General features: G+C 42.9%; 2 protein-coding genes and 1 pseudogene across 2 annotated transcripts; 1 reads left to right on the top strand and 2 right to left on the bottom strand.

Moving 5' to 3' along the window:
* Positions 1–120: 120 nt before the first annotated feature.
* On the bottom strand, positions 121–6,653 carry LOC121324931 (toll-like receptor 13). The gene is made up of 2 exons (XM_041267137.1): positions 6,374–6,653; positions 121–5,177 (listed from the first exon to the last, which is right to left on the bottom strand). The coding sequence occupies exon 2, from the start codon at positions 5,019–5,021 to the stop codon at positions 2,133–2,135; it is 2,889 nt and encodes a 962-aa protein (XP_041123071.1). The 5' UTR covers positions 5,022–5,177; positions 6,374–6,653; the 3' UTR covers positions 121–2,132.
* Positions 6,654–7,477: 824 nt separating this feature from the next.
* Positions 7,478–9,703, bottom strand: LOC121324886 (annotated as a pseudogene).
* A 6,403-nt stretch (positions 9,704–16,106) lies between these two features.
* On the top strand, positions 16,107–26,369 carry LOC121324885 (rho guanine nucleotide exchange factor 37-like). The gene is made up of 12 exons (XM_041267089.1): positions 16,107–16,657; positions 19,571–19,694; positions 20,071–20,218; positions 20,628–20,827; positions 20,999–21,129; positions 21,624–21,728; positions 22,467–22,580; positions 22,676–23,002; positions 23,405–23,494; positions 23,876–24,071; positions 24,201–24,445; positions 25,349–26,369. Exons 1-12 carry the CDS (start codon positions 16,457–16,459, stop codon positions 25,574–25,576), a joined length of 2,109 nt encoding a protein of 702 aa, XP_041123023.1. The 5' UTR covers positions 16,107–16,456; the 3' UTR covers positions 25,577–26,369.
* Positions 26,370–27,137: the final 768 nt, after the last annotated feature.

The raw sequence follows: 27,137 nt of genomic DNA, 5'->3' as shown, positions 1-27,137 counted from the left end.
TTTTTCTTTAACGGTATGTAAAAAGACTGGTCCTTTTTTCTGTTTACCAGTAAGGGGGTCGATCCCCATTTCTGAAATCATTGGTAATTTCTTCAATATTATGGAAGCTACGCAATTAGGAAGATGAAAACACATGTGTGGCATTCCACAGCGATGTAAGAAAAGTACAATCATATGCTTAATCCAAACCCTGTACCTCTGTCCTATCATGTTTCCCCCTGTAATCACTCCATTGTCTCAGACAGACATGAAATTCTCCTGTCTATTGATCAGGTGAAGTAATAATGTTCTAATCAATTCATTCAGTGAAAACAGATCCCTAAGATCTGAGAAGAGCAGCTTGTAACCTTATAACATGTTCATTATTAAACAAGCTCTAAAAACAAATGGATTTCTTTATACTGCCTGTATTTCTGTGTTGACTGACCACAGACATACCAGTCAGTCAATGAAACCCTTTATTTATCCAGATAAGTGAATTGAAAACCCATTCTAATTTCCAATGACAAGCTGGCAAGAGACTCACACCATCACAGCAAACACAAGAAATAAGGAATGAAAAAAAATCCTCATAATCCAAATGCAAAAGGTTAGTATTTATGGGAATAAGAATGCTACTGTGTTTAAATGTCATTTGGAAGCACTCTAAAGAGGAATGGATGCCTTGCTTGGAGAGTTCTGTCATACTTTAACACGTCAAAACACTTTAAAGAAGCACTCAGACAAATGCATGACCAACTCCTGCCACAGGACATGTTGCAAGTCTAGTTTCCTCTAAAGATGCAAATGACTCTCACTTCCTGTTTTAGACGCAGTGTTTTGAAAGATCTGCTATAGGGGAAGGTGTGTTTTTTTTTATTAAAGCTGGTTTAGTTTGAATGTACATTTGGCAGGGACGGGGTTAAACCCTATCCCTGCCAAGTCCATGTGCAGAACGTGGCCAGGTGCTGATTGATTGATCTGATTGTCAATCAGCCCTGACCACATGGTATATAAGAGGAGCCAGAGGTTTGAGTCTGGCTTGTTTATTTAAGGAAAGGACTGGGGGCAACTGGCTGTGCTCCCTGACGCTGCACTGTGTTAGCACTGCTTGAGTGAATTATTTTATTTTGTGTGTTTTGTTTGGTCTCTTTTGCTTGTTTTTTTATACTTAAATAACAGCTTCCAGCCGTGCTGAGCAGCAGTCTTCCACCTCTGTGTCTGCGAGTTGGTGAGAGGGAAAAGGGCAGAAGCAAGGTTGGAATCTCTTAGGATAATGAAAGGGTGGGGGGAGAGGGAGGCGGGAGGAGAGGAGGCAATCAAGATGGTCAAATAATGAGGAGGGGGGGCCGGGGGGATGATAGATGATGAGAAAGATAGTGCGGTGAGGGGAGGCAAAGAAGGAAGTTGGTACTCAAAAGAGGGGAATGTGGTAGTTATTGGGGGAGGAGGGGTAGGGGTCCAGTAGGAGGGAGCAAGTACCAGAGAGAAATGGTGACCAGAGTGTATGGGAGGGTGGGAAAAAAAGGATTAAGGGTCTATACCAAAAGCAAGGGGTGAGGGGAGTAGGAGTAATTTAGGTAGGGTGCGGGGGAAGACAGAAAGAAAGATACTAAATTGGTTGTTGGCTGTTGGTTCCGTAGCAGGTACTTATCAGACCAGATTGGATAGAAACCGTCAGAAACAAAGCTGGGTGGTGGAGGACAAGGCAGTACAGGCACGGACGAGCACAGAGGAGCACCGTGGTGAACTTTGGTGTAAATAGCCTCCTAGCCGCGGCCTGATAACATAGTCACCTGCCCTGCCTCCAGTAGGTCAAAAGTTACTGGGATTTGAGTCACAGTTTTCTTGAACAGCGGGGCCAGGTGAGAAACAAACAGTGAACAATGCAGAGCTGAATGTAGACCCAGATCCCTGTAACAGGAATGCCAGGACACAGAACAGCAGATGCAGACAGTAAGTAGATGTGCAGAGTGGAGAGTTTGAATGTTGAATGAGCTCCACATGGAGAGCTTCGGAGTAAATAGACTCACAGCCGCGGCTTGATGTTAGGTGTTAGGTGTGTTAGGTGTGTTTTATTAAAAGCTAGCAATGGCTCAAACTGCTTTGCAATGGGAGTCTTATTTAACTATAACAGCATAAAGCATAAAGTTTCAGTCAGGAGTCTCTAAGCCAGTTAGAATTGGATTTTCTTCATCAGGTTCTTCTCGGGTCTCCAGTGCTGTGTTCAGCTTGTGCCAGAACAGCCTGGTTTCTTCCTCACATTTGGGCCAGTTCAGGTAGGTCTTCTTTTTCACCAGCTTCCTCATCCTGTGGTAGGGGGAGAGCTGGCAGTCAGGGATGTCCTCCAGGAACACCAGGACCAGCACATCCTTCTGCTCGTCAAAGAGACGGAAGCTGGCCACCTGGATCTCCCTGGAGCACCACTCGCTCTCCAGGTAGTGGCGGCTGATGATGCAAAGGGTCTTGCGGCTCTTGTAGATGTTGTCCACGATGTTGTCAATTATGGGCTTGCCGGGCTGAAAGTCTCGATGGTGCAGACACAGCTTCCAGCCACGGCCCTGCTCCAGGTTGGGCAGCAGCTCCCTCAGGACCCAAGGCTCATCGTGAGCGTTGTACGAAACAAAGGCATCAAACTCGTAACGTCGGGACGGCTTCTGCTTCCTGTCATATAAGAATGCTTGGAAGAGATGGTAGGCATAGACAACCTGCCAGCGGAGGAAGTGGTAAATGAAGGAGGTCACCATGGTTAGAGTCACAAGGGTGGAAGTTGAGACAAAAAAGATAAACTCCAGGTCAAGAGCGCAGGAGTCAAACTTGAAATCAGCCAGTCTGCTGTTGCGCAGGGTTGGAGGGTACCCACAGGAGAGCTGATATAAGTCCAGGACCTGGGTGTTAGTGTCCTGCAGGGACCAGTTCTGGAACCAGGCATTGACACAGCCGCAGGTGAAGGGGTTCAGAGATAGTTTGAGCAGCTTTAGGGAGGGGAGGGACTGGATATGAGACTTGTTTAGTGTGTTAAACTCGTTTTCCATTGCTGATAGGAACTTGACCTTGGTGAGGTTGGCATTAATCAGGAAATCCAGTGACTGCAGACGCATTTTGTCCAGGTACAATATTTCCAGGGCTGACATGTTCTGGAAGATTCTAGGGTCAATAAAAGCGAGTGGGTTACTGTTGAGGTCTATGTAAGTTAAAAGAGGTGTGTAGCTGAATGTATCTGGATGAAGAGAACTCAGGCTCAGGCTGCCAGCATACAGTATCCTGAGTAAAGACAGCTCCTTCAGAAAGTTAGAAGGCAAATGCAATATACCCTTGGGACCCTGACTGTTGAAGGATAGGTGAGTCAGGGACTTCAGAGCAACGAAAGGAGGGTGCTCTAGCTCATCTGACTTCTCATAGTTAATGTGGTTGTTATACAGCATCAAAATCTTTAGGGTAGGCATCCCTGTGAAGACATTCTCTCCTCTGAAAGTGTTCTTGGTCAGCTTATTGTTCCCCAGGTGCAACGTTCTGAGCTTCGTCAGCCCACTGAAAGCCCCCTCCTCAATGACTGAAATCTGGTTGGTTGACATGTAAAGAATCCTCAGTGAATTCAAGTTAAGGAAGGTGGCATTCTTGATGATACTCAGCTTGTTGACCCCTAGATTCAGGGTCTTCAGGTTACGCAAGCTAGGTGCCAGTGGCTCCGGGATATCCAGGATCAGATTGTTGTGAAGCTTCAGGTCTTGCAGGTTCACTAGGTCGGTGAATAACAATTTGTTGAGTATGATGATGTAGTTCCCTCTCAGATTGAGGCAGCTCAGCCTTCTCAAGCCTTTGAAATCATAGCTCTGTAGCGTCTCAATAAGGTTGTAGCTGAGGTCCAAGGTTACCAGGCTGGTGAGGTTCTGGGTTGCATTGGGGACGGTGTTCAGCTGGTTATAGGACAGTACTAGGAGATGCAACTGGGGCATGGCTCTGAAAGACATATCTGATAGGTTCCTCAAACTATTCCTCGATAAATCCAAATGGTTTGGCGAGGAGCAATTGACAAACGTACTGTCCTCGAGAATGGATATGCTGTTACCTTGAAGGCTGAGACTCTTTAGTTTAGGGAGCAAGAGGCAGATGTCTTTCAAAATATGAACAGCTTGGCTGAAGTTTAAGTTATTAAGCTGTAGATCTTCCAGTGACGAATTGGTGAAGTTTTTTATCACTGATAAAATCCCTTGTATTGTCATGTGAAAGCCATTCAAATACAGTTCCTTCACTCCCTTTACAAACGTTTTGTTCCTTAACTCCCAGCGTAGCCCATTCTGTGAACCTGAATAAGACAGGTTCAAAACCATGAGCCCTGGAAAGATGTCGCTTGCAATATTAAAATGTGTAAAAGGGTTGTAGGACATGTCGAGCGCTTTCAAGTGTACGGGAGCTTTAACAAAATCTTCGGTGTTAAAACTTTGAAATTGATTGCCTCCAACATAGAGCCTCTCCAAACCAGATGCTCTGAACACGGGCTGGACTCTCTGTGGTTGGTGAAGTGCATTGAAGCTCAAGTTCACAACCTTGACATTGACCAGGGGCTGGAAGGTTGATTGTTGGATCTCTTGTATGCGATTCCCTCCCAGCTGCAACACAGTCAGGTTCTTCAGACCCTCAAACAATCTCCCGCACAGGATGCTCAAATTATTCTCTGCCAGATTGAGCTCTTTCAGAGCGACCAGGTCCCTGAAGGTGCCTTCATCTATGTGGTGGATCTGATTGTGAGATATGTTCAGCTCCCTCATATACATCAGGTTTGTGAAATCTCCTCTCCGTAGCTCTGAGATGAGGTTCCCTGATATATCCAGGAGCCTTGTTTTGGCAGGCTTATCAGTTGGCACGTGGTAGAATTTCTTATTAAAGCAGCGCACCTTCAGGTTTGTGGCATTTGGGGAACTATGAACAGTGCAGTTCATCAGGGAGAAGCCTGACGTTGGCAATATCAGCACTAAATCATACACTAGTGAGGCTAGGAAGAGGAAGTGGATCCCGCTCACACTGCCTTTAGGGGCGCCCATGTTGTTGCACCAACCAAAACCAATGAATATCTGCAGACCCCTTGGTTCCTCTGACTGAACCCAGGCCCCAAGCTGAGAGAGCTGGCAGGCAGCAGACAGAACGACCAGGAAAACTGCAGAGAACGTTTGCTTGTGTTCAGTATCCGTGTTTGGCTCCTAATGCAAAGAAGAAACAAAACTATTAGGTATCTGTGACAGGGCAATGTCGCGGCCAGGATGCTATTGGCAGGGAGAGAGACTTTCAACACAGAAGCTGCAGTTTCATGAGCAAATGCACACTTTATTTGCAAATACAAACACGAAGCAAACAAAACACATTAACAAATGAAAAGGCACAAAGGCCAAAACAAAAGGTCTGCACAAAAAGACATGACAGAACAGGACAGAACAGGACAGGACAGGACAGGACAGGACAGCACAGTGCCGCAGCACACATAAAGCAAAAGACAAGGGGGATAAAATGGTTAGAAATAAAAACAGAAATCTGTCTCTAATCATGTCTGAATATAGCACAAAACATTAATACACGGTCTCTGCATAATACGTATATTAATAATAATAATAATAATAATAATAATAATAATAATAATAATAATAATAATAATAATAATAATGCAAGAAGGGATGCAGTGAAGTTTAAAAAGATTCATCAAATAATACCAAAAAAATCCTGAAACTGGAGTTTAAGAAAAATAAATAATAAATTAGTTATTTTACCCAAATGCGTAACAGATCTTAGAGAAATCCTTATTTTTGTATTTATTTGTTTTTTTGCCATTACGCTCCATGACATTACTTTATTTCCAAATGTGCTTCAAATGCTGTAACATTAAATCCTGTCTCCTTAGATAAATCTGCACATATATTTTATAGATTGTCCGCTGAGCTGGTTAATCTACACAAGTACTGGTTAATCCATAGATGTACTGATTTTACATGTGAACCATAAAATATATACCTGGTTTTAATAGTGGTTTTAATTGATTAAAAGTAGTGGTTTTTTAATAGTAGTGGTTTTAATTGATTAAAAAAACAATCGATTGATTGTACAAGTTAAAAAGAGTGTTAACAAATTGAATCCTCAAGAGTAGCCCTTTTATTCACTTTTACACAGTGTCTGCGTGAATTTCTCCTGCATGGCTAAATGTGCATTTGGATAGTAACTACTTCGAGGCATTTGAAGTTAATCATTGATAAGCAGATCATAGGTGAACGTGTCCTCCTCGACCCAAACCAATCTTTTATCTAAAACAAAGTTTGCAAACTTTGCAACATACTCTAAGCTGAAGTAATCCAAGCAAAGTTTTTTGTCTTTTAATCGTGTGTGAGAAGAATGTAAGATGACAACATACCTGGAATGAGAGTGTTGTATTCACATACAGAGGGAAGACTGCAGCATAGACTCTGAGACGTGTGAGAGCCCTGCTTGGGAGGATAAATCGCCAGGTGATTGTAAAAAAGCTTCAAAGTGGATTACAATGGAACAGCCATGCCCAACATGTCCTGGTTACCACTGTCTAAATGCATTCAGCCCCATGTTCACAGCCCTGTGTGTGGCTCTTTGAGAGTTCTGTCTGGAGTCTACTCAGAAAATATTCCTCAAGACATGGTGATATATATGTATACTTCTTTAAATATGGAAGTGAGAGCTGGCACATCATCTGGGAATGGTGATGAAATATGCTAAAGGGTAGGCGGTAGACTCTTTTGGGTGCAGCTCCAGAGTGAATCATACTGGGGTTTCAAGAGTCTACATGATGAAACACGCACAGACAGTGTGGGGGCACACACTGCAGCCGTGATTGCAACCAATGGGCCCTTGAGAAGGTGGTTGCAAAGGGAAACAGCTCTTATTAGATTCCCTTTCCCAGGTTCAGAACAGTCGTCAGCTGACCTGATTACCTCACCAGTTCCTGTGAAGGATGTCAGCACAAAGTGCAACGCAGAGTTTTGGTGAAAGCAAAGAAAGGTTTTCTGAAGAGTAATGGAAGCACAGGGGGTGGGGATCAATGTGTGTGCTTCTTTTTATATAAGATTTGCTTGTCTCACTTTGTTTGACTACCCCCCCCCCCCCAAAAAAAAAAAAAAGCAGTTTCTTAACCTTTATGTTAAAATCCTAGTAGGCCTAATGGTTTATAACAGAGTAGAATTCACAGAAGAATATTGACTGCAACAACAAAACTTGCCAAACAGCAATAAATAATAAATAAATTAAACTTTTTTTTTCTTTTTCATTTTTATGTTTCTTGTACTCTGAGATCCCTTCTCCATCATTTCCCACACAGCAGTGTTAAATATTCAGGTTGCAGAAGCTCAGGTATTGTGGCTTTTATCCAGTGCAAGAGCTCCCCCCTGTGAGTATTAAGAGTAAAGCACTAGCACTGACAATACTGTGCTGTCTTGTATAGTGTCTCTCACTGAATCCAAAGCGGCTTTGCACTAACAGCGCTGTGAGTTCACTGAATATAGTTATTGTTTGACATTTCAGGGCGTGCTATCTGAGCTGTCATTGTGTCATACAAACTGCCACGGTCCACAGTGCAAGACTCTATCCTCAAGTCCTCTAACTTCATTTCTCTGAGATTGTCCAGGTATCCACAGGAATATTTGTTCAGGTAGATAACCTGTGTGTAGTGGTCCTGCCTGGACCAGTTAAGGAACCAGGCGTTCTCACAGCCAAAGGTGAACGGGTTCTGCTGCAGGTCCAGGTACTTGAGTGCAGGGAGGGAGAGGATCAAAGTCTTGTTGACCACAGAAACCTCATTGCCCCTCGCTCGCAGGAACTTAAGCTTGGAAAGGTTGGCCTGGGCCAGAAAATCAAATGATGGCAGACGGGCCTAGCTCAAGATGAATTCTGTGAGGTTAGGCATCGTCTGGAAGGTTTTTGGGTCAACAGAACTGAAGGCATTTTTGCTAATGTTAAGGAAGGACATCTGGGGAGTGTGGTTGAAGGTACTAGGGTGTATAAAGTCCAAGTTCAGGTTGCCAGCATGTAGTTCTTTGAGGGAGCTTAACCCTTCCAGAAAATTGGAAGGCAGATGGACGAGGCCATTGTGACCTTGGCTATTAATGGCAAGGTAGATCAAAGACTTCAGGGCTTTGAAAGGAGGGGTCTTTAGTACTGCGTTGCTCTCATACTCCAAGTAGTTATCAAAGAGCTGAAGTTGAGTGAGGGAAGGCATGCCTGTCAAGACATTCTCTCTTGTAAAAGTGTCTCTGGTAAGCTTGTTGCTTCCCAGTAGCAACACTCTCAGCTGGACTAACCCTTTAAAAGCCCCCTCCTCAATGTCAGCTATCTGATTGTCCACTAGGTTGAGGGATTTAAGGGAACCCAGGTTCTGAAAGGTGCCTTTCTTGATGGTGCTCAGCTTGTTGGATCGCAGTTCCAGGATCTCAAGTTTATGCAGGCTGCCTGACAATGGCTCCGGGATGGACAGGATCAGGTTAATACCAAGCTTCAGCTCCTGTAGGTTGACCAAGGACCCAAACAGAGAACCCGTGATTGTCGATATTTTGTTCCCCACCAGGATGAGATGCTTAAGCCTGGTCAAGTCGTTGAAATCCCAGCTCTGTAGATGATCGATCTGATTGTAGCTGAAGTCCAAATATTCTAGGTTGCTGATGCTCTGGTTGGCATTGGGAACAGTGACCAGCTGCTTGTGGGACAAGTACAGGACACGTAAGCTGTCCATACCTCTGAAAGAGAAACCTGACACGCTTTTCAGTTGATTGTCTGATAAATCCAAAAGGTTCACCAGCAAACAGCATTCAAAGAGCCTGTCCTGGAGAGCGCTAAGGTTATCTCCTCGCAGGCTGAGGATCTGGAGTTTAGGTAAAGAGAGGCAGACATTCTTTAAGATGTTATCCACTGTATCTACATGTAAATCGTTTAGGTGGAGAACTTCTAAAGAGCTAGCAAAGCTTTCTATCACAGGGAAGATCCCAGGTGTTGAAATGCGGGTGCCATTTAAAGACAGTGTCTTCACACCGGTTAAAAAAGAGTGATTTCTCATCATCCAGTGCAGCCCATCCTTTGGACCTGAGTGCGAGAGATCCAGATCCATGAGGTGGGGGAAAACGTCTGTGCTAACATTAAAACTGGTGAATGGGTTACTAGACAGGTCGAGCACTCTCAAATTCAAGGGAACGCTTGTTATACTTGTTACCTGTGTCTCATACTTTTCTGTTTTGTATCAGTAACCTAGATCTCAGCAGATATGGCTATAAATTCATGTGTATTTAAAATCAAGACATACTATTTTACATGAGGGCTGTGTGGATACCCTGCTCTTTTCTACATGATTGAGAAACAACATAATGCTAATACAAAGTGAGACTTGTTCTGGTAGATACCCTGTGTGATCAGTAATAAATGGAACAAGCTGTTTTGGGTGTTCTCATAGTCAGTAAGTTAAACACTGTACTGTATTGTATTGTGTAGTCTTACTTCTCGTGTAATGTATATGAGCCTCCACTATGTGTCTCCATTCTAGACAGCTATATTGTATCTGCATTTTACCACGAGAACACAAAACAGTGGCTACTGCAAAGGGGTTCCCCTTATAAAAGTTTACCACAGTAATGTGCTTTGTAATTTTGCAGTTTTCACATGCTTTTTTCCAAAGTTATACTATACACTTACCATTTGTTTTAAAAATTACGCTTAAAAACTTCTTTACCATTCTTTGATGTGCTTCAACATGCCTTCACTGTGGTTTATTACACTTTGCTGTAAATATTTTAAACCATATGTTCGCTGATGAAAAAGCTGTGAATTAACTTTGTTAATAATCTGACATTGAAAAAGATGACACTCTACCACAGCAGCTTAACACTGAACAGAAATGATCTAATCTTTACAAGGTGCCAAAATACCTTCTGCATAGCAAACTCAACACAACACCTGCACAATGCAGGGACTTCACAATCACAGGCTCCGCTGTTGCAGTATACAGTCTCCCATGCTATTACTGCTTGGAAAAATGGACCCTAATAAAAGCATAGCAAAGTGTAATGAAGCATGGTAAAAGTGCAAAAATGCCATGGGAAGCTTTTATAAAGGCTGCACATTACATTTATCGTTCTGTTCTTTTTTCCTGTGTCTACACTTTGCTATGCCTTTACACACGTCACAGACACCTTAACCTGTTCAATGTGTCCCTTGTTCTAGACATGCCTTTACAAAAAAGTAACAACTAAAAAATAATTCAAATTGTTAACAGAATTCCTGCACTTGAGTGGTTTCAAATAGAGAGAAATTCCTTTCTCTTGCAAACTCAATCCACACACCCTGCAATCTTTGAAGTGAAATGGGCTTGTAATAACGAGGGCTGACTTACTCCTTTACGAATGGTCTTGTGCTTGTTCTTCTGCCTATGATATTGTGCTTGTTATTCTGCCTATGCCTTTTTGGCATGTAAAAACATCACCTGACCATGTCGGCTTCCTCTCTACTTTCTGAACAACATAGTCTCCAGAAAGTGTTACATAGGTATTGTCTTGAAGTTCTGCTTTTCAAAGCACTCAGCACAGATATTCCCACAAAAAAAAATCATTGCACACCAGCTGCAGATCACAAGAGTGTTATAGGATTGCTCCCCATCATTGTGACTCTACATTGCTTACAAAAAAAAAGTAAGCCAACAGCTGTCTAGAACTGTTTCATGAAATTTATTTATTAAAAGAAGAATAAGGTTCTCTTTGTGAGTAGTGGTCAGTCACTCTATCTTGTCTTTCACTGTTTGATGTTAGTGGAGTATGTGTCTCTCATTGTCTGATGATAGTGGAGTACGTGTCTCTCATTGTCTGATGATAGTGGAGTACATGTCTCTTCAGATGTCTGATGATAGTGGAGTACGTGTCTCTCCAGATGTCTGATGATAGTAGAGTACATGTCTCTTCAGATGTCTGATGATAGTGGAGTACATGTCTCTCCAGATGTCTGATGATAGTGGAATACGTGTCTCTCCAGATGTCTGATGATAGTGGAGTACGTGTCTCTCCAGATGTCTGATGATAGTGGAGTACATGTCTCTCCAGATGTCTGATGATAGTGGAGAACGTGTCTCTCCAGATGTCTGATGATAGTGGAGTACATGTCTCTCCAGATGTCTGATGATAGTGGAGAACGTGTCTCTCCAGATGTCTGATGATAGTAGACTACATGTCTCTCATTGTGGCTTTCCTCCCAGCCACCCTGCACTTCTGGATTCGATACCTTCATGTTGCTATCTAATGCTTTCAAATCAGTTGTCTTTCCTGTCGTTTTTTAGCATTATTATTTACTTTTATTGTCCTGGGAATATCTGAGTTCTTGTCACTTGTCTTTTTCTATGTTAAATCAGGAAGTTCAAGATTTTTTTTAATCAACTGCAGGATGCTGGTACCTCTGCTGTAAGTCATAAGATTGCAATGAGTCTGACCTACAATGTAAAATAAGTGATTAGGTACCAGGAAGAAACAACAACAGCTTTTCATATGTAGTGTATTTGAAATATTTGTATAGAACACATAAGAACATATAAGTGTATAGAACACACAGTAAAGGGAGACCACCGGAATATATACTGCTCTTGGTTTTACATGGATATTTCAAATCTAAGTGTATAAGAACACATAGTAAGGCAGACCACCTTGACAGATTTTGTTTTAATTTTTTTTTTTTCTGGGGGAAAACCTACAAACCCACAAACATTTCATTTTGTAGAAAAGTGTATCTTGTTTGGGAGATCTAGAAAAACAAACAAACAAACAAAAAAAAAAAAAACAGAACCAGGAACAAACCCTTTCAAATGATTCTCCATCTGCTTTAATGTTTCTTCATCAAAGGAAATCCTTTCTACAGATTTTAGCTGGCATTTCATCACCCTAAGGACTTCTACATTTATTCAAGTTTTTTTTTTTTTTTTAATTGATTTTAGAAAGTGCGCAAGATGTATTCATCTCTTTGTTTCCGCATATCATTCTAAACATATTTTGTTTGCTTGTTTTATCCTCCTCATAAACTAACTGCACCTTTCCAAGATTGTCCGTGGAATAGGATGCATCTTGTAGATGCCAGAACGCAGAATAACCTGTTATGCGCATAGCCTTGCATTAAGGTAGCATAGAATCATAGCAGGTGCGCGCTCTTGGTACTATACAGTATACAGCCTTCAACGCCTGGTAAACAAACACACCATCAGTCCGAGCAAACAAGCTTCCTCCCAGCACCACTGTATGTAAGCGGTAGCCCTGCTTAAAGAACAGCCGCTTCTCCGCCTACCTGTAACCCGGTATGAGCGGGATAGAATGTGCCGGTGACCGTCGCTATTCTTCCCTGTTGTGGGGCTGTGTCGACACTAGATTTGGCTGGCATTGCTATTGTTTTATATCTTCGGGGGGTCTTTAATTTCGTTTCATCCTTTTACGTATTTCAGGTTGAGGTGACGGGTTTGTGAAGACTGTGGCTGGATTACACAGACCTACACTGCGGCGCCAACTGGGATCTCTCAGTGGTTGGTACATGACGTGCTTTATGCATTATATTTATTATTATTGTATTTTAATTATTAAATTGTTGTTTTTGTTGTTGTTGTTGTTGTTGTTGTTCTGACAACCAGGATGTTTATATTTAACCTTCCCTCGCTGTGCTTGCACCGAGCCGGTGCCTGTAGTAGCTACTTCAGGAAATGAGAAAAGCCTTTGAAAATATAAATCATATTTTAATTGGTCCAATGCATCTGTCATCTCATTCTTAAATATGCTTTTAATATGACCCTACCCTCCTCCCCACCATGAAGACAATTGTAATACAGGAGTGCTGTGTAAGGCATTTATCTGTATTACAAAATTGTTAGCTATCGGGTCCAAATGTAGTTATATTTGGTATGCTGTACTGCTTTTGAAAATAGAGCTATATAGAAAATAATAGTTTTAATATTTTTTTAAAGGTGACAAAAGATGGAAGTTTTAGAGCATTGGCGAACAGGCAGCGCTCAATTATTGTTTACAGGAACTGCATTAGTAAAATAGAATATCGTGTTAGTCGCGAACGTGCGCGTTGAAAGCCATTCAAGGTTTAGCAATGAATTCCGTGCGCTGATGTCGTACTGCATACAGCATCAATTATCTGCAATTGACTCCATCCTTCATTAGCTTTAAACAGAGTAAAACGTCATCAGCTCGCTCCCTTTAAACCCGAGTGTTCACCGTCCCTTATATACGAATGGTACGACCGTCCATAACTCTGGTAAGCTCTACAGAGCTACGTGTGGTTTTTTTCAATGTCTACAGTGTTGCAAATGTCATTGAATTGATTTGGTTATATATTTTGATTCATGCACTTTATCCGACGTCATCAGAGTAAATTACACGTCAACCAAAACTACCAGGCATGAAAATGAATGCATGGCTTCCTGATGAGAGCTGATCAGGAGACTGTTCTGTTCTGTGTTTATCAGTACTTTGACCTCAGAAATGTGACTTTGTAGATAAGATGATGTAACTTTCCATACTGTTTTTGAATGATCACTCCCAGCTAATCTTGATTCCTGACCCAAATATTTTTACAGCTGTGGCTAGACTGTCTCTCTAGGCTGGAATAGGAATACAACTTTTGTTCATGGCATTTTCCGACTATTTAGTTGTTAGAAAATCATGTTGATTTTATTTTTTTAGATTATAAAAATAAAAACTGTTAAATGTTTTTTTATAGTAATTGTTGCGTCTTAACATAAAGATTAAAAAATATCAAAATAAACATAATAAAAACATGGAAATGGACCTTGCTTTCTGAAGAATCGATTCGTCTGACCACAAGGTTCCAAAATTATAATTACAAATACAATTGATACCAAGCATCAAAAGAAACTTATCACTATTATAACACATTTCTTTTTTAAATAAAATAAGGTATATAAATGATGGACATTGACGACATGATGGACATTTGGTTCCTTTTTAATCACTCAATCATGCATTCATGACCATGACTATGACTGAAGCATATGCACATAATCACCTAATTAGTGAGACAGTTGCCTGGATACTGGATATAGATTGATTTCAGCTGTTGAATTGCAAGCTTGAATAAAAACAATAAGAAAATCACAGAAAAAAACCAAAACAAAGCAATATGCCACATTTGTCAAGAGAGCAGCGCCTTCGTGCAATCGGCATGTTGGAGGCTGGACTAGGGCAGCGTACTGTGGCTCGTCGTCTTGGGTGCTCACAGCTATCAATTTCAAACCTGGCGAGACTGTATAACCAGACACACTCTGTCATTGACAGGCCATGAACTGGGAGACCAAGATTCACAACACCTGCCCAAGATCGACAAATAATTTTGCAGCATCTTCGTGATGTCAGTTGTTAATGAGCACAATAAAAAGTCACTGTACCTGCTCTAAAAAAGAGTGAATGTTATCCAAATATAAGTGAAACATTTCTTTTGATGCTCAAATACAAGTGATAAGTTTATTTTGATGCTCAGTGTACAATCCTTAGAATGTAAAATGTCTATGCAATAAACTATAAATAAATAGCACTATATACAATGAAGCAAACAAGCGCGATTGCTGAAATAAAGGAAATAAAAACGCAGGCAGACTCAAGATTGAAAAGGCTTGAAAAATGGGTCACTGCCACTGTGTTCAGCTAGTGGAGGCTGAAGACTAAGTGAGCAGTTTGCTAACTGACCACAAGGGTGCTGCAATTCGTGCTGCTAATGTCGTCAATTTGTACAAAGCAACATCGAAAGAGACAAAACATTTCCGATGGCCGTGCTACCCTCGCTCAACTGTTACTTCAATATGGAATGGAGGGCTAATGGAGGACCTACAAAATGAATGCCTAAGGCTGTAGCCTTATTAGCCTAGGGGTTAATCTGGCCCTGCTGATTCTTGCAAACTCTAGAGGTCTTATGAAAGCTGTAGCCAAATAGTGTGAAAATATGTGACCTTTTTCCATTATACGTTAGCATGCACATTTCTGAAAAGGTATGTGTAATCATAAAACAAATACCGTCATATCTCAAATATTTAAAGTAGGCAGTGGTTTTACAGGTCTGGCAGTTACAGAAGCATGATGAAGGAGTTATCATGTGCATGGGGCTTTTTGTGTGAGTGCTTATTCTTATATAGACACAAACACAGACACACATAACAAAGTGTAATACAGCACAGTTAAAGCATGGTCAAGCATGGGTAAGCACTGTAAAGCACATGTTTAAAAACAATGGCAAACTATGAGAAATGCAAAGTATAACCATGAAAAATGCACAGAGGAAACTGCAAATGTATTGACTGTGCAGATTGACGGGGTCAAACTTATATCAACTGGGATATATCAGCAGTGTTGCTGTATCGGAAAATACAAGACCAGGGCCTGTTTCTGCAGAATTCATTTAACAATGGCACAAAACATGCAAATTCTAGTACAATCTGAGCCCATGCTTATGGTACCCATAGTTCCACTTCTAAAGTCGTTGACTCCCCATGTACAGCTGACCCCAGAGTGAAAGTGCACCACTGCAGTGGAGCAGTTTCCACACAGCTTACATCATTCCCCTTGGCTCACTGCTCTGATCAATCAGCTCTTTCATTATTGAGTCTGTGCTGGCCAGCCTGTCCCTGGCTATGCCCTCACAAACAGGACAGCTGACTCTCCTGGCCTCCAGCCCTGTCACAATGACAGCGCAGTGTGTGTCTGTGTGCCTGCGTGTCGGCTAGCACTGCCACTGTGTGAGCTTGTTTACTGTGTGCTCGGAGCAGAACCACCATCGGGACAGAAGGTAAAGTTGTTCTTTTTTCTGTGTGATCTAGCCTCTGGATTAGATATCTGATCACTGATTTACAGAACATGTGAGTTGCTGTGTTGCAGGTGCCTGACTATGTGTTGCTAGGGAGGCTTATAAGAACTCACACACACACACACACGCACACGCACACGCACATGCACACACACACGCACACACACAGTCACACCCATCATTTATGCTCTGATGTTTTCTACCTTTCCTTGATTTCTTTATTCCACAGATGTTTCTCCTTTTTTTTGCTTTTGCTTTTACTTTTTCTTTTTCCTTCAGAGTTTTTCTGTCAGTGGAAATACTGTACATTTAACTGATTTCAAATCATTATTGTTTTTTTTTGTTTGTTGTATATGCGTTTGAGCTCTAGCAGAACGTATGGTGTGGTTTGTGTTATGCATAATGCAAAGCATGGTTTATATCTGACACGCTTTCGGAAAATTTTGAGTCAGCTTAGGGGAGTTTAGGCCATTATAGAAGTTCTTAAATAACGCTGCACAGTCCTTCAGCACAGCAGGCGTCTAAACCTAAATCATAAAATTCTTCTTACTCTATCTGTGCCACAGTGCTGCGGTACAATGTAGATGGGGATATAGCACCTCACAGATTTGGTTCCCTCTGTCCTTTTCTCTCAGACTCTGCCGAGATGGAGGGTGATCCTGAGAGCAGCGCTCCCAAGATGGAGAGCTCCAGAGAGGAGGTGCCCGCTGAAGCTACCCCTGTCCCTGACAGAATGAAACAGAAGCAGCTGCTAGCCGTTGAGGAGCTGGTGTCCACCGAGATGAACTACCTTAACATGCTGCAGCTCTGCACTCTGGACATCCGAAGCAGCCTGCAGCTCAAACAGGTGCTGAATCTCAATGAATAATAAATGTCAGCAGGTTCTTTGTGGGGTCCTCATTCAATGGGAACCCCCTATGCGGTTATGTGTGCCAGTCCATCAGCTTTCACTCTACAGGGTGAACACGACAACTGCCTTTATTTTGCAAACTTTTTGCAAATCTTCAACAAATGTTTATCACAGCCTATGGACTTTTCCTGATTGTGTTGGGCTCTCTATTTTTACACAAATATGTTTCTAGATAATGATATGATTACACCGTGTAACAATTTTTTTTTTTTTTTTGGTTCCTGGGTAGTAAGTGTTATTTCCTAATTGCTTATGCCTCAAAAGTATAGAAAATGGCTATTATTCCCGACAAACTTTGCTTTTGTGACCAGGACAGTGATATTTTGAAATGTACCTATTTTCCAGAACATTCCAGATAGATTCAGTGCTGAGTAAACTTGGAGTAACTTCTAGAACTTTCTAGAACTTTCCAGTAATATAAATAGTAGTATAAATACAGGGGCCTTAAGCCCACCAGTTCAGTTTAGTTCCAGCTGCCTAAGTGGATACATATCTGCATTTTTCTGAGATGGCATCAAGAGGCTGCAAGCATCCGGCAGACGCATTTTGCTATGTCTGCGGCCAATTTATCAAGACAAGAGCGAAAAAGTACTCCGTGGAAGCACTGCTAAGATGTGTGAGGCCTACAAGGCATATTTCGGCATGCCTGTCGGGGATCAAGACAAACCCTGGGCACCTCATTTCACCTGCGAGCACTGCAAAAAAACTCTGGAAGGTAAGATGGACAATTGTTGCTCGGAATTTTATGTTATAAAATTTGTTAACATTTTTAAAATTGTAAAAGTTTTTAATTTTAAAATGTTTTACAATTTTCAATGTTATTGAAAAAATATATCATATATGAAAAATGTTGCGAGAATCTCTTACACATTAGTCATGGGTGAAATAAATGTATTTTTGTAGGATGGTACAGAGGGGAAAAGAGAGCCATGAAGTTCGCTATCCCAAGAATTTGGCGGGAACCCACTGACCACTCAAGCAACTGCTACTTCTGCATGGTGGACCCTTCCAAACGTCGGACTGGCAAGAATGCACCTGCTATCACGTATCCGGACCTTCCTTCATCCATCGCCCCGGTGCCACACTGCCATGAGCTCCCCGTACCCACTCCTCCGGAGAGAGAGCAGCCGTCTTTAGAAGAGAGCAGCAAGTCAGAGAGCGAGGAAGACGTTGTAGATCCAGATGACAATTTCAGAGGTGGAGCTGAGGAGAGAAACCCATACTACCCCAACCAAAAAGACCTCAACGACTTGATTAGAGATCTTGGTCTCACCAAGTCCAATGCCGAGCTTTTGACGTCTAGGCTCAAGCAGTGGAACTTGTTGGATGAAAGTGTGCAAGTCGCAGATCAGAGGAAGCGTCACCAACCTTTTTCCAGCTTCTTCACCCGTCAAGATGGGCTCTGCTTCTGCCACAATGTGACCAGTCTGTTCGAGGCAATCGGAATCACCTGTAACCAGAATGAGTGGCGCCTCTTCATTGACAGCTCATCCAGGAGCCTCAAAGCCGTGCTGCTCCATAATGGTAACAAGTACCCGTCTCTTCCCCTGGCTCACTCGGTGCACCTCAAAGAGGATTACAACAGCATCAAGACCTTGCTGGATGCCTTGAAGTATGATGAGTACGGCTGGGAGGTCATAGGAGACTTCAAAATGGTGGCATTCCTGATGGGTCTCCAAGGCGGTTTTACCAAGTTTCCCTGCTATCTTTGCCTTTGGGACAGCAGGGACACCAAGGCGCACTACCACAGGTGGGACTGGCCACAGCGGACCGAGTTCTCTGTGGGGAGGAACAACGTCAAGTGGGAGCCACTGGTGGACCCCCGGAAGGTGCTGATGCCACCACTGCACATCAAATTGGGCCTTATGAAACAATTTGTCAGAGCTCTAGATAAGGAGTCGGCAGCCTTCAAGTACCTTCAATACTTCTTCCCTAAGCTGTCTGAGGCAAAGGTCAAAGCCGGTGTCTTCGTCGGACCACAGATAAAGAAGATCCTGGAGTGCAATGAATTCCCCAAGAAGCTCACTAGTAAGGAGAAAGCGGTTTGGAACAGCTTTGTCGCAGTGGTTCGGGGCTTCCTGGGCAATCACAAGGCCGAAAACTATGTGGAGCTGGTTGAGACTCTGGTGAAGAACTACGACACAATGGGCTGTAGGATGTCCCTCAAAGTCCATATCCTTGATGCTCATCTTGATAAATTCAAGGAGAACATGGGAGCATGAGAAGGCAAGCGCTTCCACCAGGATATACTGGACTTTGAATGCCGCTACCAAGGACAGTATAACGAGAACATTTGACTACATTTGGGGGCTGATTCGTGAAAGTGATTTACAGATTTATAATCGTAAATCTCGAAAAACTACTCACTTCTAAATTTTTTGTAGTCATTTTTGTATTACTTTAGTATAAATACATGTTAATTTAGATTCATATGTTGTTTTTTTCTGACTTTATGTGAACGAAAAGACACAAATTCGCCCGTTTTCTCATTGGAAATAGGAAAATTTCAAAATATCACTGTCCTGGTCACAAAAGCAAAGTTTGTGGGGAATAATAGCCATTTTCTATACTTCTGAGGCATAAGCAATTAGGAAATAACACTTACTACCCAGGAACAAAAATTGTGTAATGAGGACTCTCTGAATGGGCACGCACTGGGTGAAAGCTACTTTAAGGATAACAGTATTGTAATTACAGTATAATTCTAGGGTTGGTTACATGTGCTGGTGAGACAATCAATATGTTAGGAAACGTTATTTAAGCAAGTAATCTGTAATCTGTAGTTTTTGACTCGAGGAGGGAAGGGGATTGAAACAGCCGGAAAGTCATTGTCCCTGATTTCCCCTTCAGCTTCCCGCAGTGGACCTGGTAGGACTGTTTGCGAACATTGATGATGTGACTGATGTCTCCATTCGATTGCTGAGCCTCCTAAAGAGGACTGCCCCCACAGACCCACAGTTCCTTGGCTGCATCGGTAAAGACACCTACACTTATACTTCCATGCACCTGTGTTCCGCTGCAGCTCGGGGGCACAGGGAGTTCAACCCTCATTGCCTGCATCGTTCAGGCTAAGAAGAGCAATAAACCAGATAGGAAATATACAGTCACAGAGAAAAATGTGTCAACCTGCACCCAAAAGGAGGAGTATTTGGCTTGTGTGCAACATACAGTGCATCATGCTCAGTGCATCCTGCAACAATTCGTATGCCCTCAATTGAAATTAATGACTATTAGGGGAACAGAAAACAAGCAGTGTTACAGTAAGGACAGTAGTCTTGATGAGGCAATATGTTGAACAGTATATTGCCAGTTTTTACAAGTCCCACAGTGTCTTCCTGTGTTTTGTATAGGCGATGCGTTTCTGGGCCTGAAAGAAGACTTGGAGAGTGTTTACAAGGAGTATTGTGCCAGCTACACCAACACGCTTGCACTGGAGTCCAGCTACAAGCAGAGCGAGGGACTCTGGCAGGAGATCATGCAAACGATAAAGACTGTGGCGTAGGTTATTTTGTTTAACTACACCTCTAGCAGGGCTTTGTATTGCTTCATAACTGACTTGCACATGGATAAACAATGCTGGAGAAAAGTAGTGTCCCGTTCGCTCTTGGGGATGCACAGCCCAGAGAAAGCAAGGCTAAGGCTGTTCCAGACTTAGGGTATCGCTACACTAAAAATTCAGTTTAACTGTGTTATTAAATGGTGCAGCTGTGGCCTAGCTCCATCCTGAAGTTCTCCTCCTCTTCTGTGGATTTTATTCAACAGTTAAACTGAGGTTGGTTTTGTCTTGTGGATCCTCACCAGATTACGACTTAACCTTGCTCTTGAGTAACCTTGGAAACCCTAGTAACCTCGGAACCGTCTCTCCTGTCACTCAATGACTCAGTTTCTGTTTGTGCGCCCCCTCCAGACCCCAGACCAACGCCTCGAGCCTGTCCTTCTTCATGGTGATGCCAGTCCAGAGGATTTCCCGCTACCCACTGCTCCTACAGAATGTGCTGAAGAACACAGAGCCCTCTCACCCTGGCTACCAGTCCTTGCAGGAGGCTGCAACTGCCGCTGTGGAGCTCAATGTCCGCATTAACGAGTACAAGCGCCTCAAGGAAGTGGGTAAGGATGAGAACTCCACACCATTCATTCTTTAGTTCTTTAGTTCTTTCAATCATTCGCTAAAGCGCCGGTCCTCAATACCCTTCCTTGAAGGCTATTCCAGTCTAGATCTTTATCAAGTAAGCCACTAACACAAACACATGTGACTTGCTTGACTTGTAATCCTTGCAGCCGACAAATACAAGAAAACTGAGAGCCTTACAATCATGGATAAACTTTGCCGGATCAACAAGCACAGTATCGCCAAGAAGACAGCCAGGCTGAGCCAGATGATGAAGCATGAAGCTGGCATTGTACCCAAGGTAAGCTTTCTAATAAAACCCCTTGCTGCGCTGCTTGGCTGTGGTGTTTATGAGTGGGGCTAGGCTAAAACATCTTGTCTACGTCTTTATAATTAATTTTGTGTTTTTATAGACTGGGCTTGATTCTTAAATCCCTGTGTATTTATTTTATTACAGAAAAGAAAAACACACCCAGTAAAGATAGCAAATCAGAAATGACTTTTTAATTCAAGGGCTTGTAATAGTTTATCTTTTCCTTTACGAAACAAAATTGCATTTACGACGATTTGGAGTAAATAGCTTTGAGAATCTAAACCACTGTGCTGACAGAACACGGGTCAGCAAGGCTATAAATGGGGAAACCTTTCTGTGTACATTTTAAAGAGTACATTGTTCAAAGCTGTGCAGCTAGCAGTTAGGCTACAGTTAGAAGTAAGATATCTGAAACACAGGGTTTGATTAAGCAAGTAAGCAAGTAAATGGTAAATGTTACTCAAACCTTTCTATGATTCTAGACAGAAGACAAAGAGTTTGTCGCCCTGGAAGAATATATGTGTGTCCTGGAAAAGGGGGTTGCAGACCTGCAGGAGAACATGGCCGTCTATCTGAAGCATTTAGAGGTAAGGGTTACTCTCACCATTGCTGCAGTTATACTGTAAAATACAATTCAAATAGATAATCAGTTCTCATTTACATGACTGCGGAATCCCAAAGGAAAAGACGTGCCCTTTTTAATATGGAGATTATGTACTACAGAGAGTTCTTGTTTTAGCATTGTGTTGTGGTGGGGTTTTAGAATACATAATGTAATGTACAGTAGGGAGTTTTTATTATAGTTTTCTTTTGGCTTCTCCACCGCACCTGCCTGCCAAGCCTTCAGCTTACCCAAGCATTGCTTGGGCAATAAAGGGCGTTACCTTTGATTCTCCCAAGCATGAGGATTAAGAAAAGTGAATTCTAAAGCACAAGCATGCAGCCAAACCAGTGAGTGTGTTTGTGACTTGGCTTGTTCTGTTCCTGTAATTGTTCTGAGGGTGACAATGAGGCAAAGCAGCTGCTCTTGAAGTGCTTTCCTCGTTCTGTGTGGCGGCTTTGCTGAGTCGAGGAGTACGGAGAGCTGCAATACATTGATTGCTTGAGCCCTGACCACCTCCTCCCCTTGGTTATCATGAAGACCTAACCAGGATTATCATTATAGGTCTTGGGTATACAGGTTGTGTATTTGAAGGAGTATCCCAAAAAAAGCACACACTCTCTTTCTAATCTCTTACAACTTGGACAAGCTCCCTGATTACAGTAGAGAGGGTGAGGTAATCATCTTTCTCGCTCTCTCTCTCGCTCTGTCTCTCTCTCTGAAGGACTTCCTCAGAAGTAGACCACATGAGCAGGATCTGGACATTGAAAATGGAGAGTCTGTCAGGTGCTATAATGAGATTTCAGAAGCAATGCACCAGTGGATATACCCCACGTTCGTGAGTAATGATTTCCAAACCCTGGCGCTCTATCCAGAACAGATGCAGCCTATCCCTCTCTCTGCCCCCCTCTCTCTCTCCCTTTCTCTCTCCAGAGGCGTAGGCTGGAAGCCCTGGTGTTCAGGCCACTCTGCACGCTCAGAGAGCTGATGGCCGGCCCTCGTAACCTGATCCGGAAACGCCTGCACAAGCTGCTGGACTTCGAGCAGATTGAGGAGAAGCGTCAGTCGGGCTCCATGAGCTACGAGGAGCAGGAGGTCGCAAACACTTATCAGGCCCTCAATGCACTGCTGCTGTCCGAGCTGCCACGGCTCAATGCAACAGGCACCCAGCTCCTCCTGAACACCGTGGGGGCCTTCAGCTGCATACAGAGGGACCTGGCTGCGGAGGTGGAGCGGCTCTGCGAAGGGTACCAGCAACAGGTGTGCCCTGGACCAGCATGGGGCAGACTGCAGGGGGCGCAATAAGTCAGCCATCATAGGCATGTTCATATCGCATGTCTTTCTGTTACTTTCAGGAGTGAAATTAAGTGAATTCAGATCATTTTGATGTGTGGTGCAGATAGTCAATGGGGTGTGTCCTCCTGATTTTCACAGAGAACATGCTAACCAGCAGAATATATGATATTGTCTTTGTGATGCTTGACTTATAGCACTATAACTCTATATTATTAACAGGAATATCTAGTTGGTAACCATTGAAGAGTTAAAACATGGGATAGTTCAAAAACTAATTATTATCACAGGATTGGGGGACCATTTCCCCAGACTGTACCCCTTGCCAGTTCCTGCGGTTTCTCATGCTGCATTCTGTGCTCCTCTCAGCTCCCTCACAGCCACCTGCCCCACAGTGCTTTCTGGGGCTGGGTGGGAGATGCTATCCAAGAAGGGACCCAGAAGGTGCAGAGTGCCAGCTAGAGCATCGGAGGACATCTCAACACCCCAATAGCAGTGGTAAAGAAGCACTTACTAAATAAATATTCTGCTGGGAATTTTGCATTTTGCCTTGCTTTTTCCATGCTCCTACTTTGCATTTATTGTGATTTGCCAAATGCGGTTTACTTGCAAAAATGCAAAAGAAGGTGTGTGGCTCTACTGGTATAGGTGTACAAAGCACAGCGAAGTTCCTCCAGCAAGCCTACAAAATATGGATTGCCTTGTATTGGATTTTTTTTTCCAAGAACAGACTGAATTAGGATTGTGACTCCGTTAAACAGCTCTGCTTTCTGTGTGTGAGTGTCTTAAATGTTGTGATCATGGCGTTCTGCTCTAACTCTTCTCCTGCTCTCCTTCCAGCCCCTGAGCCCCTCCAGCCAGCAACGACTGAGAATGCTCTCCCTGAAATACAGACCGGAGCACATCTACCAGGTGAGCAGCAACGTGGAGGGCAGCCGCGAGCTGGACCTGACCCTGCCGAGGGGAGAGCTGGTAGGGGTCCTGCAAGAGATGGACACGCGCGGAGACCAGCATCGGTGGCTGGTGGAGGCTGGAGGTACTGGTACATCCTGTATAGTATAATACAATACAACGTTGCATATTCCTTTATTTTGTACATTTCTAACACAGACTGAAGGATCACCTGTGGTTTTGTTTGACTGTATCCCATTGGGGTCTCTTTCAGGTCGAAGGGGGTACGTCCCAGCTGGAAAACTAAAACCCTACCACCAGGTTACGTTGACACCCTCCCTTTCCCCGTCTCCATCCCTCTCCCCCTCCTGCTCCCGCTCTACATCCATCTCCATCTCTCCCTCCTGTTTCCCCTCTTCCCAGTATTTATCTCCTGTTGTGGGCGGTGCAGAGTGCAGGAGACACTCCTACACTGAGATGACAGTGACAGACAGGACTACAGCCCCTCCCTGCTTCCAGGTTAGTGAAATTACAGTGACATCACAGAGACATGACTACCCTAGTGCCCTGGGCGCACCCACAGCCAAAGCTGCACTTCACACCAGGCATGTTAGAAGAGCTGGTCCAAGGACCCCATAGTAAAATGTGGAGCCCCACAGCAGATTAGTGCTGGAGCGAGACCATGTTTAAGAAGTTCCCACAACATGCCAGCAGGTGGAGCAGTGGAGCAGTCAATGTACTGAGAGATCCACAGAGTGTTCTCTTCCTCTGATGAATGCTACGGAAGCAGATATAAGTGTGGTTAGCCTGCCATCTCTAATTTATTTTCACTGAAGAGAATCTGATAATCCCAGTGCTAAACCAAATTGTCAAACGTCAATGGTTATATATATATATATCTATATATATAGTATATATATATATATATATATATATAGTATACGTTATATATATATCTATATATTTATATATATAGTATATATATCTATATATTGATATAATATATATATATATATATATATATATATATATATATATATATCTATATATATAATGTAAATCTAAATGTACTGTAGAGATAATTTAGTTAATGTGATCTCTATTAAGTAAGCGAAAAAATTCAGTTCGTGTGATCCATCACAAACTCTCTATCCTGGGAGAGAGAGAGAGAGAGAGAGAGAGAGAGAGAGAGATCCAATTGTAATGAAACTTGGTTAGGGCATTCTTTAGCACTGAGATTATCAGAATATGGAGGTACTGTGTATGCAGATGCCTGCCTGTCTGTCTGTCTTTAAGGTATGTCACAATTACATGTTTACATGCACACACAGTGGCTTGTTCACGATACAGATGATGTAGTATTTGCATGCATCTGGAATCACAGGTCGAATGCAGCACATGTGCGTTTTCTTTGTCCTCCAGGTGTTAGCGGGCTATGACTTCTCAGCGCGGGGCTCCCACGAATTGAGCCTGCAGGCTGGGGAACAGGTGAAGGTGCTGGAGCCCCACGACAAACGAGGGAGCACCGAATGGAGCCTGGTGGAGGTCCGGGGCCAGAGGGGGTACGTCCCATCCAACTACCTCATGGTGGTGTCAATGGTGGGGGACAATGCCAGCGCCCCCAGCTCCCCCAATCTGCTGACAAAATGAAACTCCCACATGCACTATTCTTTACTAAGCCACTAGTCCTTGCAAAAAAAACACAGTGGCCACTAGCCCTGGACATCCAAGGCTCTGGTCTGAAGAAGCTTGCTTTTAAAGGGCCTGCACAAAGTGGACAGCGTTTCTCTTGTAACACCATCCTTGGCAAATGTTCAGTCCATTGGACACCACTGGTTGGCCAGAGCACTGATACAGATCTGTCCGGATTCCAAGAGGCAGTGCTTTAATTACACAGTAACCAGGAATGAAGACCCTGGTGATTATATAATAGCTGGAGTGTTTTCATTGTTATTAATATAGCTGGTAGTGCAACACTGCTGAATAAAGTATTCTGACTGACTGCATCCCCAGCTGCAAGTCCTGATACTGGCATGGAGGTTAAACCAGTTTCAAGCATGCATTGGAAATGTGCCGCTTTATATCTTCCTTGTTTTTGGTTTCTGTGCCTGCAGCTACATGGGTGTGGGGCACAAGATTCCTAACCCCAACGTCACTGCACCCAGATCCTTAGACTCAGTCCTCTGGTGAATGCTGTGAACCCCAATGTTGCTGCACCCAGATCCTCAGACTCAGTCCTCTGGTGTGTGCTGTGAGTTGAGCAGTGAGGGTTGCACAGGGAAAAGGAGTTCAGAGATTGTAGTGAAACTCTTTTTACTTACGTTTTAATCCACTCCTAAGGGGCCTGGGGTTTGACCTTTTGCACGGCACCTTGTTTTTGTTTTGTTTTTAAATAACTAAACTCTGTTTGCATATTAAACATCACGCGATGTTTTTAGCATGATACTGTTCCAATGATTGTTGTTTCTGCACACAGTGTAATTGTCAGTTTCTTTCTTTATAGATTAACACTAGAGAGCACTCTTGCTGACAGACTGCAATACACAGAACAAACTGCAGCCTCTAAAATAAGATGTGAAGGATGCAAAGAATAGCTTAAGAACATAAGAACATAAGAACATAAGAAAGTTTACAAACGAGAGGAGGCCATTCGGCCCATCTTGCTCGTTTGGTTGTTAGTAGCTTATTGATCCCAAAATCTCATCAAGCAGCTTCTTGAAGGATCTCAGGGTGTCAGCTTCAACAACATTTCTGGGGAGTTGATTCCAGACCCTCACAATTCTCTGTGTAAAAAAGTGTCTCCTATTTTCTGTTCTGAATGCCCCTTTTTCTAAACTCCATTTGTGACCCCTGGTCCTTGTTTCTTTTTTCAGGCTGAAAAAGTCCCTTGGGTCGACACTGTCAATACCTTTTAGAATTTTGAATGCTTGAATTAGGTCGCCACGTAGTCTTCTTTGTTCAAGACTGAACAGATTCAATTCTTTTAGCCTGTCTGCATATGACATGCCTTTTAAGCCCGGAATAATTCTGGTTGCTCTTCTTTGCACTCTTTCTAGAGCAGCAATATCTTTTTTATAGCGAGGTGACCAGAACTGCACACAATATTCAAGATGAGGTCTTACAAGTGCATTGTGCAGTTTTAACATTACTTCCCTTGATTTAAATTCAACACTTTTCACAATGTATCCGAGCATCTTGTTAGCCTTTTTTA

This window comes from Polyodon spathula, chromosome 12, assembly GCF_017654505.1.
Source record: "Polyodon spathula isolate WHYD16114869_AA chromosome 12, ASM1765450v1, whole genome shotgun sequence".
NCBI classification, from domain to species: Eukaryota; Metazoa; Chordata; class Actinopteri; order Acipenseriformes; family Polyodontidae; genus Polyodon; species Polyodon spathula.
Note: the sequence above shows the minus strand (reverse complement) of the source record. Positions and strands in the feature narration are given on the sequence as shown.